General features: G+C 34.2%; 1 protein-coding gene across 2 annotated transcripts in view; it reads left to right on the top strand.

Moving 5' to 3' along the window:
• Positions 1 to 13,606, top strand: part of TRIM33 (tripartite motif containing 33) — a 144,605-nt gene extending 130,999 nt beyond the window's left edge. The window contains exons 13-20 of one of the 2 annotated variants that reach the window (XM_069601301.1): positions 783 to 846; positions 3,069 to 3,228; positions 4,599 to 4,948; positions 7,029 to 7,152; positions 8,218 to 8,292; positions 10,024 to 10,176; positions 11,551 to 11,601; positions 11,681 to 13,606. In XM_069601301.1, coding sequence (XP_069457402.1) covers positions 783 to 846; positions 3,069 to 3,228; positions 4,599 to 4,948; positions 7,029 to 7,152; positions 8,218 to 8,292; positions 10,024 to 10,176; positions 11,551 to 11,601; positions 11,681 to 11,893 — 1,190 coding nt within the window. In that variant the 3' untranslated portion in view covers positions 11,894 to 13,606. The remainder of the gene's footprint in view (positions 1 to 782; positions 847 to 3,068; positions 3,229 to 4,598; positions 4,949 to 7,028; positions 7,153 to 8,217; positions 8,293 to 10,023; positions 10,177 to 11,550; positions 11,602 to 11,680) is intronic. The other variant, XM_069601307.1, reaches the window with a different exon arrangement.
• The last annotated feature ends 203 nt before the right edge of the window (positions 13,607 to 13,809 follow it).

Genomic DNA, 13,809 nt, shown 5'->3' with positions numbered 1-13,809 from the left:
TGTATTTACTCTCCATGTCTTCTATTTTACAACACAGGTTGTCAATTGAAGAATTCTTTGGTTTCAACTCAAGTTTAAAACACTTTGTTAAATAATGAAAAAATCGAAAATTTGTTCAAAAAGCAAGAAATGAGGAAGAGCAAGTGAATTTTCAATTTGCAGTTCAATTTTCAGTAGCCAGTCAAGTCCATGAGATAGAGACCTCTTCCAAAATCCCAGTTTTATTAACCCTTTGACATGAATGAATTATTAAAGCAGCTCGAAATAGATGGACACTGTGGAAGTGGTTATGGAATGTATTTTTCATGTTTCTTACTGAAACATACCACTTCATTATTTTTAGAGTTAGAACAGTTCAGACTTAATGATGCATCTCATGAAAAATCCACATTTAATACATTTTTTGATTAATACTATTTTTGAGGTTTAATGAATGTATTCCAGGACTTTTAAAGAATAATTAATAGGAATCTAAGTAGGATATTTATCAAATGACTTTGGGTGGGATGGCAAATAGCTTTCTCTTGATATGGTAGTTTCCATTGATTGAATAGTGTTGCTCTGAGAGGATTCTGAGAATGCTTTCTGGGCTCAGCTGAGAGAATCTGATTGACAGTTGCCAATGATTACACATGAAATCCTTGACTTAGAGACTAAGACTAGGTCTGATTTCCAAGAATTGCTGAACTGCTTTATAATAATACTTGAATTCTGTAGTGGGTAGGTAGAATTCTGAATTTTCTTACCTGCATAGATATTCATTTTGACTTATTAATTTTCAGGTTTATCCAATTCTCACACACCTGTGAGACCCCCTAGTACTTCTAGTACTGGTAGTCGAGGCAGGTGAGTATTACATTAATAGCTTGTTTATTTTTATTAAGAAAAATCAAATATGTATTTTGAAAAATAAACTATTATAATGAACTCCCATATACTTTTCAGCCATCTTCAACAATGATCAAGTTATGGCCAGTCTTTATTCTATACTCGCACCCATTCCCCAGTCTAAATTTATTTTAAATAAATTTCAGACATTTTGTCATTTTATTTGAAACTGTTTCTCTATATATCACTTAAAAGGTAAGGATTTAAAAGTTTTATAACCATTGAACCATTATACACCTAAAAAATATTTGGTAGCTAACTCTAATCAGCAGAGCTCTAGTTAATGTTCATATTTCCCATTTTTCTCATAAATGCTTTTTTAAAAAATGATTTTTGTTTAATCAGATTCAGTACTCCCTATACATTGCCATCAATGTGTATGTTGAGGTCAAACTCATTGTATTTGTTGAAGAAAAATGTATTGTTTTTCTTACAGAGTTTTCCTCATTTCCCCAACTTTTCATGTAAAAACTACCTTTTGTTTTTTCTCTGTATTGCTCTTTAGGTCAGGAGGTTTGGTTAGGTTCAGGTTTGATTTGAGGGAAAGGGACGGGGATAATACCTCACCGTGGTAATGTGTACTGTCAGGGTCACAAAACGTAGATTCTTTTATGACAGCAACAGTGATTGTCAGTGCCTTAGCTTTTTTTTTTTTTTTTTTTTCCTGGCTTGAAAATGATATTTTAGTTACTGTATTATACCTTCTTTGAATACTTCTGTAAAGAAAAATTTTCTGCCAACTATTTGATTAGTGGAAAAGCAAAATAAATTGATTCTCTTTATTTACCTATTTTAATGAGTTGATTCCCAGCACCCTCCAACAGTGACCAATGAATATTAACTTTATGAGCTCATATATGTAAGCATATTTTAATATTTTGGATGTTATTTTTATTGATGATTAAATTGTTCCATATTTGGCCTGTCCAAACTTCTTCTTAGTTATTTTGCTATAATCCCAGTAGTCATTTAAACATTCTTGTTTCCTGTTACGAAATGATTTCACATGTTCATCTTAGACAAATAGCTGATCTCAGGCCTGAGAAATGTATAAGGAATCCTGGTCATATTAGTGGGGAAATAGTGCTTTGAGACAACCTTGTGGGTACTAGGGGCTACTGAATTCACTGCTACTGAATTGTTCATGGTTTCTTCTACTTTTTTGGTGGACAGAGAGCTAAGATATTATAGTGTGGAAAGAGAATGTATTGTGCTGAAGGTTAACATAATAAATGTTGACTGATTTTTCTGTTTTTAATTTGAATAATTTAGCGCAAAGTAAGGATTTTATTTAAGTGCATTTGGAAGACTGATTCTATATTATTTACTTGTTTTTAAATTACACTTTAAATAATCAGTACTTTTAGTAGGAAAGTACAAATTGAGTGAAAAGGGTTTTCATTTTTGGCAGTGATACAGTCTTAAAGTTTATTCACTCCTCTTGCCAGTGGTTTGCTTTATGATCTAGATAGAGCCAATTAGTCACGTATCTGTCCCTCTTAGCCTTTGGTTGTTGTTCAGTCACTAAGTCGTGTTTGACTCTTTGCCACCCCATGGACTGTAGCATGCTAGGCTCCTCTGTTCTCAACTATCTCCTAGAGTTTGCTCAAATTCATATCCATTGAGTTGGTGATGCTATTTAACTGTCTCATCCTCTTCTGTCCTCTTCTCCTTTTGCCTTCAGTCTTTCCCAGCATCAGGGTCTTTTCCAGTGAGTCTGCTCTTCACATTAACTCACATTAGGACTCAAAAGCTGAAATAGTGATTCCTTTGAAGGGCACTTCATGGACCACTATTACTGATGTTTCCTTTAGATCTTTGGAAATAGAGAACAATTTAAACTTCTGTTATATTTAGAGAAGCAGTCACTATACTAGTAGCCTAGGGAAATGATTATTTGCTAGATCCCCTAAATGATGTACTGTAGGTTCCTCAGGCGATACAATGTGTTTAGGGTCTTCTGAAAGATTGATAAACGTTTTTTAAAATTTGAAGCTATGAGTTTATAATACACTCCTCTTAACCATATTATGAAGTATCCTTATCTGCTGTGAGCTTAACAAATTGTTTTACTTTAAAGAACATTTCATATAACTTAATGGACTTTTTATATAATTGTTTCATATAAATGTACACCACACAGTCAAACATATGTGACCTTTATTTGTTGTTTTTGTTAGCTGTGGGTCATCAGGAAGAACTGCTGAGAAGACCAGTCTTAGTTTTAAGTCTGATCCAGTGAAGGTCAAGCAAGAACCTGGCACTGAAGATGAAATATGTAGCTTTTCAGGAGCTGTGAAACAGGAAAAGACTGAGGATGGCAGACGGAGTGCCTGCATGGTAAGGTTCCAGTGGAACCGTTCAGTGATGTAACGAGGTCACTTCACTGATTCTTTCATCTCTGCGTGTGTAAGTCTGGATAGTGATCCTGTGGACCTGTATTCATTTCTAAATTCTTGTGCCTGGTATAAGCCAAATATCTCTCTCTAACTGATCTTTTTCCATCTAAGCGTCAACTGTAATTGATCAGAAAAGACTTGTATTAAGGACTCCTTTCAAGCTATCTTTTGGTTTGTAATTTGTCATGTAATTTTCCCATGATTCTAAATTGGGTTCTAGCTTTTTCTAAATTTATTAATCATTTTATTAGTCACATTGAGTCTCAAGCCACAAAAATCCTTGGCCATTTTCCTGGACCAGTGAGTTCAGGGTTAAGACTGCTGACATGAAAGAAGTTTAATGCTCAAAGAGTTTTGTAACGAGATTTCCTTTGGCCTATGAATTATTAATGATTAATAATTTTCAATCAATTTTTAACCAGTTTAACAATTATTAACCAATTCCTCAGATGGAACACTTTATAAAATTTATAATACAGAATGAAGGCAGGCCCAAGTCTCTCTTCATTTAGAAATTTTGATCTTGGTTCTTTTCTTCCTACTTACAACTTATGTCTAATTTTCTACATGGTTGGCACATAGAAATTTCAGCTCTGTCGATTTAGAGAGTACTGTTATCTCTTCATTCAGAATTTGGTTTGGAAAGTTCCCCTGAAAAATAGTGCAAAAAGGTGGTGAAAGATTTTACACTCACAGTCTTTCTATATTAGGATGATAAGTGGGCAGAAGAATAGTTCAAAATCCTTTTCAAAAGCTATGTGACAAGGAAGGACCTATCATGTAGGAAGCACAGTGAACTGTATTCAGTATCTTGTAATAACCCATTAAAAAAACTCTGAAAAAATGTACATATATAACTGAATCACTTTGCTGTCTACCTGAAACCAACAACATTGTAGATTAATTATATTTTAATTAAAAGTAATGGTTTAAAAAAATAAACCCAATAGAAAGGGGGAAAAATCTGTGCAACAGATTCTTGAGTGAAAAATTAGTGTATCGTAGCCAGCTGTCTATAGGAGAATACCCCTATACTTACTTCCCAATCGACATGCTTAACAGTTTAATTCCTTTATTATCAAGTGAACCAACAGTATAGAGACTGCTTCCTAAAATCATTCATTAACATGCCAAAATAATTTCAGGGTTATTTTCATTTTTCATGTTACTAATATGATTTCAAGCAATTTTACAATAAATTCCCAAATAATTAAGCTATGTCAGTGTTGTAAACACACCCACAGTAGCACACACAATGCATATCATAAGGATTAAATGATTCTTCAAGAATTTGTCCTTGCTTTGTTTTAGTTGAGCAGTCCTGAGAGTAGCTTGACACCACCTCTTTCAACCAACCTGCATCTAGAGAGTGAGTTGGATGCATTGACAAGCCTGGAAAACCACGTGAAAACTGAACCTGCAGATCTCAATGAAAGCTGCAAACAGTCAGGGCTCAACAGCCTTGTTAATGGAAAGTCCCCAGTTCGAAGCCTCATGCACAGGTCGGCAAGGATTGGAGGAGATGGCAGCACCAAAGATGATGACCCAAATGAAGATTGGTGTGCTGTCTGCCAAAATGGAGGGGATCTCTTGTGCTGTGAAAAATGTCCAAAGGTCTTTCATCTAACTTGTCATGTTCCAACACTTCTTAGCTTTCCAAGGTACAAGTGAAATAACTGATTTTTTTTTGTTGTTGCTTTTTATGAGCTAAAAAAATAAAGTTATTCTGGACAGATGGCCTCCTTAACCAATGCCTAGTATTTATATAAAACAGAGAACCTGTTAACTCCATTGTGTGAAGTGAAATGAAAGTTGCTCAATTGTGTCCAACTCTTTGCCTCCCCGTGGACTGTAGCCTGCCAGGCTCCTGTGTCAGTGGAATTCTCCAGGCAAGAATATGGGAGTGGGTAGCAATTCCCTTCTCTAGGGGATCTTCCCAACCCAGGGATTGAACCCAGGTCTCCTGTATTGCACACGGATTCTTCACCACCTGAGTTAACAGGAAAGCCCATTACTCCATTACATTCTAGAGAAATTAACAGCTGAATGAAGAAATGTCCAAGATCTAAGTTATGCATTAGTGATAAAAAATACTATTTACTCACCTTCAGTTTATACTTCATATAAGCAAATTAGATGAACCTCTAAATTAAGAGGAGCAGTGGACTGGAGTATTGAGAAACTTAGTTGATTTCCTCTTGAAGATAATTTCTTGATCTGTTGCCATCATTTTGATAAGGTCTATAATAATTATGAATAGTATTCAGTTTTAGGCAACTCTTGGCTCTTACCCAAAACCTACTTTTTTAATGTTTGAAAGCTCTTGGAAGGCATTTTAAAGAAAAAAATACTTTGTGAAAACACCTTTTAATGTCAAGCTTTTTTGAAGAAAAAAGCTTCATCTTCACTATTGGAAGCATTTCATTAGTAGTGCCTGCCTGAGGCACCATGTGCAAAGTTCTCAGACTTTTTCCTTGATCCTCTAGTTGAAAGGTCTTTTAGTCATTAACTTTAGAGTGGAGAGTTACTGAGGTCCTTATTTAGAAGAGAATAACATGGGGGTAAAGGTAAATAAAGATTTGGGCAGCATATGAGCACTGTCCCTGGATTGTATGACCCCATGGCAGGTAAATCTGGTTTCAAGCATTAAAATATTAATTGATATGCACTCAGTACAAACTGATACCAGCTAACACAGTAGAACACATATGCTGGGCTTGGTGTCCTTGGGAAAGCTCAGCTTCTTTTTGCCTCTAGATAAAGATTCGCATTTTCTCTCAGATTCCTAAGAAGCAATGGTTTTGGTTGAATGGTGCTACCCTTTTTGAAAAATTCAACGTTTAAGATTAGAAAAGTACTGGGTATATATGAACAATGCCAGAATATTTTTCTGAAGAATTGTAATTTTACCTAAATTTTAGAAGGTATAGTCACTTACCATAGTTCTAATAAGAGCCTTCTTTTTGTTTACTCATTCAGAAAAGAAAGGCATTGACATTTTGGTCTTGAAATTAAAGCTTTTTATATTTTTGTTTCCTTTGGATAGTAACGTCTGCTGGAACGTTAGAATTTTGCTACTGAAAACTTTCTCTCAAAGGCAGATGCTTTGGGAGGAATTGAAAAGGTGACACAGTGTTAGTATAATCCTTAGAAAAAAAAATATATGTATATATGTATGTGTGTGTATATATATATATATATATGATGAGGGAGGGAAAGGAGAAAATGCATATGAAGTAATCAAATTGGAGTTTATAGCTTGATAGAAATCCTGATGTAAACAAAACTATTAGCAGATTTAAAAGACTAGCTATGAAAATATAATTGTTTTATTTTTGGCATTGCATGCCAAAAGAAGATACCTGAGGACCCCTGTATCCTGTATTCCTTTCTTCATGTGTATGAAGTCACTGTGGTGATAATACTGGGGTCTTGAAAAAATTGGTCTTACACTGCAAGTGCTGATCATCAGCTTTGTGCTATGACAAGACCCATTTTTAATGGAGGTAGTGGTTTTATATTGCTTTCCAGAAGGTAATCAGTTGAAGAATGGAGACATTTTGGAATGTTTTTAATCACATAACTTCGCTTTATGAGATTTGGCAAAAATAGTACCTCTTGGGTTCCATAAAAACTGGAAAGGAAAGAAAACAAACTGAAGACTTAACCTCTAGAGAGCTAGCTTTCCTAGAGTGAGTTTTGTTAAAATTACAAAGACTAATTGCCTGTTTTCTTCTTTAGTGGGGACTGGATATGCACATTTTGCAGAGATATTGGGAAGCCAGAAGTTGAATACGATTGTGATAATTTGCAACATAGTAAGAAGGGGAAAACTGCACAGGGCTTAAGCCCCGTGGACCAAAGGGTAAGTGGCAAGCTGATTTGTTATTAGGGATTCTGTAGTTGTCTGTCTGTACATTTGTTTTTCTTCAATGTAACATACATATAACTTGGTAAAATTTCATTTTTTAATCACATTGTCTGATGGTATATACATTCATGACTTCTGAAATCTTTGTCTCTAGACCTTAGAGCCTTTTCTTCAGACCTTAGGCTCTTAAACTTAGCTTTCTCACACTTAACATTTCCCAGCCTAATCTTGATTTCTTATCCTCTGACCTTCAAAAAACAAAGGCAAGAAAATAATGACATAAAAACTGCTTTCCTGTCTCAGTAATTTCCATCATCAGATAGTACCACCAGTCATCTCTTGCTCAAGCCAGAAATTAGATCTCTTCACCAAACCTGATTCTACTCTTGCCCCTCACAGTCCATTTTCTACGCAGTACATTGTGTTCTTTTTAAAATATGTAAACAGGTCTGTTGCTTCCATGCTTAAAATCCTCTAAGCACCCATCATATAAGAATGAAATCCAAAATCCTCATTTCATTCAGATTTCTGCTGATCTGTTCTGTACTCTGATCTCCAAAGACAGAATATCTTTCACAGACTTCTGTGGCTGTTACAATTATGTTTGACTTTGATCTAATGCATAAATCCATCTTCCACTATGTTTGAGGAGAAAGTATGTGTTTAGAGTGTTACAAAATATTTCTGATTGGATTGAGAAGACACAGTTTTTATTTCATTTTGAACCTGAGTGGAATCCTTTCAAGAAAGGGAATAGCATGTGTCTCGCCTGCCTTGGGAAATTAAAATGAGTAACAATGGTTAAGAGGTAATAGTAGGTAAATAAGTTATATACAGTAGGACAGAGGGTAGTCACAGTCTCAGAACTAAGTGGGAAACAGGTAGTTTTCTTTTGTATTTACAGCTAGTATAAGCTATATGTCCTGGATAGCTAGTATGTAGAGAGCTTATCTTCAGTTTATTGTGGTAATACTTTATACTGATAAAGTCCTCATTTTCAAGAATATCTTTTTAGAGGGGAAAACAGTTCATGGGTTTTCTTTTCTTTTCTTGGGCCAGAAATGTGAACGTCTTCTGCTTTACCTCTATTGCCATGAATTAAGTATTGAATTCCAGGAACCAGTTCCTGCTTCGGTGAGTTGTTTACCTTAGTACTTTCCTGGTGAATAAATTTAATATAATATTTAAGACTGTGAGCTCTGGCTTTAGTCTGCTGATGTTAAAACTCAGGCTTGAATAATCTCTTCAGTCTCTTTTCTAAAACTGTTTCTTCCCTCATTGGGTTATTTTCAGGATTCTATACAATAACCTGTGTAAAATAATTTTAGCATAGTATTTGATAAAATTTTTGAGTAGTAAGTACTTATGATGTTATTAGGGCTAAATGGATATGAGTTTCACTGTTGAAATTTGCAGTTTGTTTTTAAAGACTGTTGCTCTGATCAATACTTAGTTTCCACATTCTCTTTTACTTTTAAAATGGACATAAGGGTTACAGGTATAATTGAAAGAGTCTTGAACTAGGAATTAGAACACTTGACTTCTAGTTCTGCCATTAACCAGCCTTATAGCTGGGGAGATTTACATAATTTTCTGCCTCTATTTTTAACTATAGAGGGGGAATTTGAACAAAATTATTTCTAAAATTCATTTGTATGATTGATTCTAAGATCTGTACCTTGGGGAGAAAAATCTCTATGCAAGTATTAATTTGAATAAAAGTACAAAGTTGAACCTTTTATAATGGTTTTGCCTTCATAAGCCCTCTTTTATGAACAATCAAGATTAATAGAAAACTGTGGGGAGAATTTGCAAGCCGTTGTGCTTTGTTTTTCTTGAAGCAGTTTTTTGTAAGGAATAAAGGCTCTAAAATCCTATAGTAAATGGAATACCAGGGATACCTTATAAATGTGATAAAAATATGCCACACATATTGTATTTGCTTGCTGTTGATTGTTGAATTAAGATATTATTGAATACTAGACCTGTTATATAGGGTATTGAATAGTAATTTGTTTGCCTAGGAAGGCTTAGAAATGGAAAATATAAAAGGTTCTAGATACAAGGAAGCATTTTGTTCAGATAGTAATCATCTGACACCAGGAAGTCTGTCTTGTCTTCAAGTTCAGGGACTTTACGGTAGAAAATTACTTTCCAACATTTTCTTTTAATGAACTTTTAAAATTGTTTCTCTGTGTTCAGTTATTTTTGCAAACATACAAATTTCTGCCCAGGAGTTGGGGCCAGAACTCCTAAGCATGACCACTAAGTGGATAGTAGGGGCTTTTTTGGTGGCTGAAGATGGTAAAGAATCTGCCTGCAGTGCAGGAAACCCAGGTTTAATTCTTGGGTTGGGAAGATCCCCTAGAGAAAGGCATGGCAACTAAATGATTAATAAAATTTTTTCTTGTGTCACTACAGTCTCGCCTCTATTGCTGTGTTCAGAGTTCTGTGATATAAGGTTTTATCCTCTATAAAGGATACCATATTCTAATAATAGCAATACATTTTGTAAACTTCTTTCCTTATTTTAAAGTCATACAATTCTGTTGGGCAAGGTGGTCCCTAATACTAGTGCTTGGCTATCCTTGCTGAGTAATTTTTTTCCCCCTTAATTTCCTTATTAAACATGGAACTTTGGGTCCTTCATGGAAGACCAAGGAGACTACCACATATTCTGAATGTGATTTGATTTTCATGTAATTGTGGCAGAAGATTTTGAGTACAATTCACTATACTCCACATTTGCACCCAGCTGGCTTAATCAGCACATAATTTTCTCTAACATTAATATACTTCGCATTTTCAAATTAAACACCTTGGCATTTTTGGAGAATCCTTATCTATCCTTATTTGTTTCTTTAGATACCAAACTACTATAAAATTATAAAGAAACCAATGGATTTATCCACCGTGAAAAAGAAGCTTCAGAAAAAACATTCCCAACACTACCAAATCCCAGATGATTTTGTGGCTGATGTTCGTTTGATCTTCAAGAACTGTGAAAGGTTTAATGAAGTATGTTAGCTTCCAAACTATAGAGTCTTGGATTGTTAGTTTTTGTTTGTTTGCTTATTTTGTTACTGGATTTTGTTTTCCCTGCCAAGAGATTTTTTTCTAAGTTCATTTGAAAAAATTATTCTGCTCCAGGTCTGTCAAAAGTAAAATTTGATTGCATCCACAGTTCCAAAGAAGAAAGTTTACTGTATATAATTTGAAATATATACTTAAATATAATGTAATAAATTAAGAATATTATTGGATATCCCTTCCTGAATATGTTGAGGGTTGAGATAAGTATAGAAAATAGTCTGTAGTTAAGTACATTTTGTAGGAAATTATTACATACAAGCCTACATTTTGGATACATTTAGGAAAGGGATTTGTACCAGTGTCTTTTGATTTCATTCGTGACCATATAAATATAGAACCTTAAAAGTATAAACTCAAGTGGCTCATCTTGACTAGTTACCCAGAGTGTATAACGTTGAGTTTTCACAACATCTCAGCAATATAACTTTCATTAACTTTGGTTATGTATTTTTTTGAGAATAAAGATGAGCTATCCATGCCTTTAGTAGAAATGTGATGTATATCTCCTTCAGGGATGTTTTTGTTATCTTTGGGAAGGTCAGATTTGTTTTTGTTAAGGAATATTTTAAGTATTATAAGAGAACAAAATGGATGAGAATCCACAAAATCTTCAGATTACTAAAAGTTTCTTTATTGCTGATAAAATTCAAGTGCCATATGAATATTACTAAAACATTCACATTGAATCATGTGAAATGTACTCAGTTGCCTCTGGGAGCATCTAGGTGGCTTTTTAATTTCATATTAAAAATATTAGTGATAAGTTTTGTTGCCTTTATAGCAGTGTGTCACAGAGAATGTAGTAAAACCTCATTCTCTTGAAGTTAAATTAATACAGTCCCAAATTTCTTGTCTTATTTTCTAATTCAGTTATTTTCAAATAAGTATGTTTTCATGAACCATAGCTAATAACATTTGCCAGGAAGAAGACCTATTTTAATCATAGTTAAACAATTTATAATTAACAAATTACCACACAGATGGAATTTTGATTGATTGCTGAAACCTTGTTGGTTTAAAAAAATTTTTTTCTTATATTGTTCCAAATAATTTTTTCCAACTCCTATTCAGGTTGACCTCACTAATTCAGAATTTTGAGAAAATTTCACAGTGGCTTTAGTAATAGCTTTGTAAAAAGGGAGTCCATGTTCTGTATAATTTTAGGAAGCACTTGAACTGGTCATAGCAGTTTGTTCCCCCTATTATGGCTGACTTTTGTCGCCAATCCTATGCAGTCTTATAACTTTAGAAAGGATTATAATTTCCCTTTTTTTTTTTTGACTCTGGTATCCTTTTTAGATGATGAAAGTTGTTCAAGTTTATGCAGAAACACAAGAGATTAATTTGAAGGTAAGCTTTTCAGACCATGCAAACTTGGTGAAGGAATATGCATTACCAATAGGTGAATATTCCTATCTTTTGCTTGCAGGCTGATTCAGAAGTAGCTCAGGCAGGGAAAGCAGTTGCATTGTACTTTGAAGATAAACTCACAGAGATCTACTCAGACAGGACCTTCGCACCTTTGCCAGAGTTTGAGCAGGAAGAGGATGATGGTGAGGTAACTGAGGACTCTGATGAAGACTTTATTCAGCCCCGCAGAAAACGCCTAAAGTCAGATGAGAGACCAGTACATATAAAGTAAAATGACATGAACTTAAACCAGTTGTTCAAAAAAGAAAGAAAAACTTCTATTTAAGTGTTGCTGGAATATCCTGCCTACAGTGGGCTCCTTCTTGAAGAAGATGATAGCTTTTACACAGTATTAGATTGAAATAATGGACAGAAAACACATTCTGGTCAAGAAAGGGGGAAAGGACTCTATTTGCAACTTTAAAAGTAAAAACAAAAGTGAAAGTGAAATGATTTGAAGATTTCTGTTACTTCAGAGAATGGTTCTGATTGCTAGAATGGGCTGATGTTGATGATCATTTGGTACTGATTGGTGCAAATACTGAGTGTTCAAGTACTTAAGGATCATGTCACTGGTTAAATTGTCTCTTCGGACTAGAGTGCACATTTACTAAAACAACTTTCATGTCTCTCCCTTCACACATATACAATACTGGGTTATTTTCTAGTCAAAAATCAAAGTTCTCAGACGACTCTTTGATATCAGTGCAGATGTACATTGGATCATGCCATTGTATTTTCTCTCGTTTTGATGCTGTTGGGCCTTAGTTTTTATATTGGATTAAAGAATTCGACAGTATTTTTATTTTCTGTTCGTACTTAAAGAATTTGGGAAACATGCCTATTGAACATCATTTAATCAACTCTAGTGTTCTACTGAAATAAATATGGTAACTTTTCAGTAGCAGATCATTTATAATAATCATTTCCAGAAAACACTTCCACAGAATTGCACTTCCCAATCAAATCATCTGATCACACATTTATTCCCATGAAAGGTAGAATGGTTGTTTGAAAATTAATCTAGTTTTCTGTACATTTAAAATTTGATTGAGGTGACAGCTGGCTCTTACCCCGTCTTCCTTCATATCGGTTTTCTGATAGACCACTATTGGCAAACAGTTATCTGTCAACTACCAAATGTGTAAAATTTTCTGTATTTCACTTTGTCTTATTTGTAAATAGTGAACTAAAACTTCTGGCAGATCAGCAACATTTGCTGAGCCTGTTTTTTAAGCTAATATGTATTCTTACTAATGTTCCTACCAAGAATGGATTTGTAATTAATATATGCTGTCTATTTCTAATGTTCACATTCATATTTTGAGGTTCTATCTTATTTTAATAGAGAACAGACTTCTCAGAAAATCTTCAGAAGCAGCTTATTATTAAAATATCAAAATATTGAAATAAACCCGGTGGGGTTAGATTACTCATCCGTCCACCAAGTGGGACATTTGCATGGACTGGGGGCTTTAAGGACTTAGAACAGACCTGTAAGTATATCCTGAAGATGAGCCAATCAATCCCCACTTGAATGGTTACTGGAGCGGACCCACCTTTACGACCCTGATTTTAGCACCCGAGGCAGATAAAATCACCTTGGCTCTGTTTCATTTTTCTTCTCTTCATTTGTGATGCTCAGATCCAAGATGTGTGTTCTAGACTGTGTACAGGCTTCTCTTTTGTTGAGTTAAAAGTTTTAGTCCTACTTTTGTATGGACATATTAGAATGTAAAGTGACCAAAATAGAAGACCTGCCATTAGATATTTTTCAGATGTCAGCAGATTTGTGGCAAATCATTTGCCTTTTTAAAAATTCAGCTTAAACAGTTCAGACAGTAGACTACTCAGAAAAACTTACTTGACATAATTGTCTAAGAGGTAAATATTTTTTAGTGCGTATTAAATCAAATAAAGTGCTCTAAAGAAGTTATTACACAAATTTCTTTGGGTTGTTTTTCTTTAACATGTGGTGGAGGTAAACATGAATATGATTCAAGCCTTCTAATGGTGTATTAGTTTTATTATTGCTGTTGACTTCATTCTGTGGCTTTCTTTTAGCTTTTTCAGTTGTTATAAGTTAAACTTTAAAACATATACCAAAACTTATAAATTTACTCAAATTTCAAATTCTTTAGAACAGAT

Source organism: Ovis canadensis, chromosome 1 (assembly GCF_042477335.2).
Source record: "Ovis canadensis isolate MfBH-ARS-UI-01 breed Bighorn chromosome 1, ARS-UI_OviCan_v2, whole genome shotgun sequence".
Taxonomy (NCBI): domain Eukaryota; kingdom Metazoa; phylum Chordata; class Mammalia; order Artiodactyla; family Bovidae; genus Ovis; species Ovis canadensis.
Note: the sequence above shows the minus strand (reverse complement) of the source record. Positions and strands in the feature narration are given on the sequence as shown.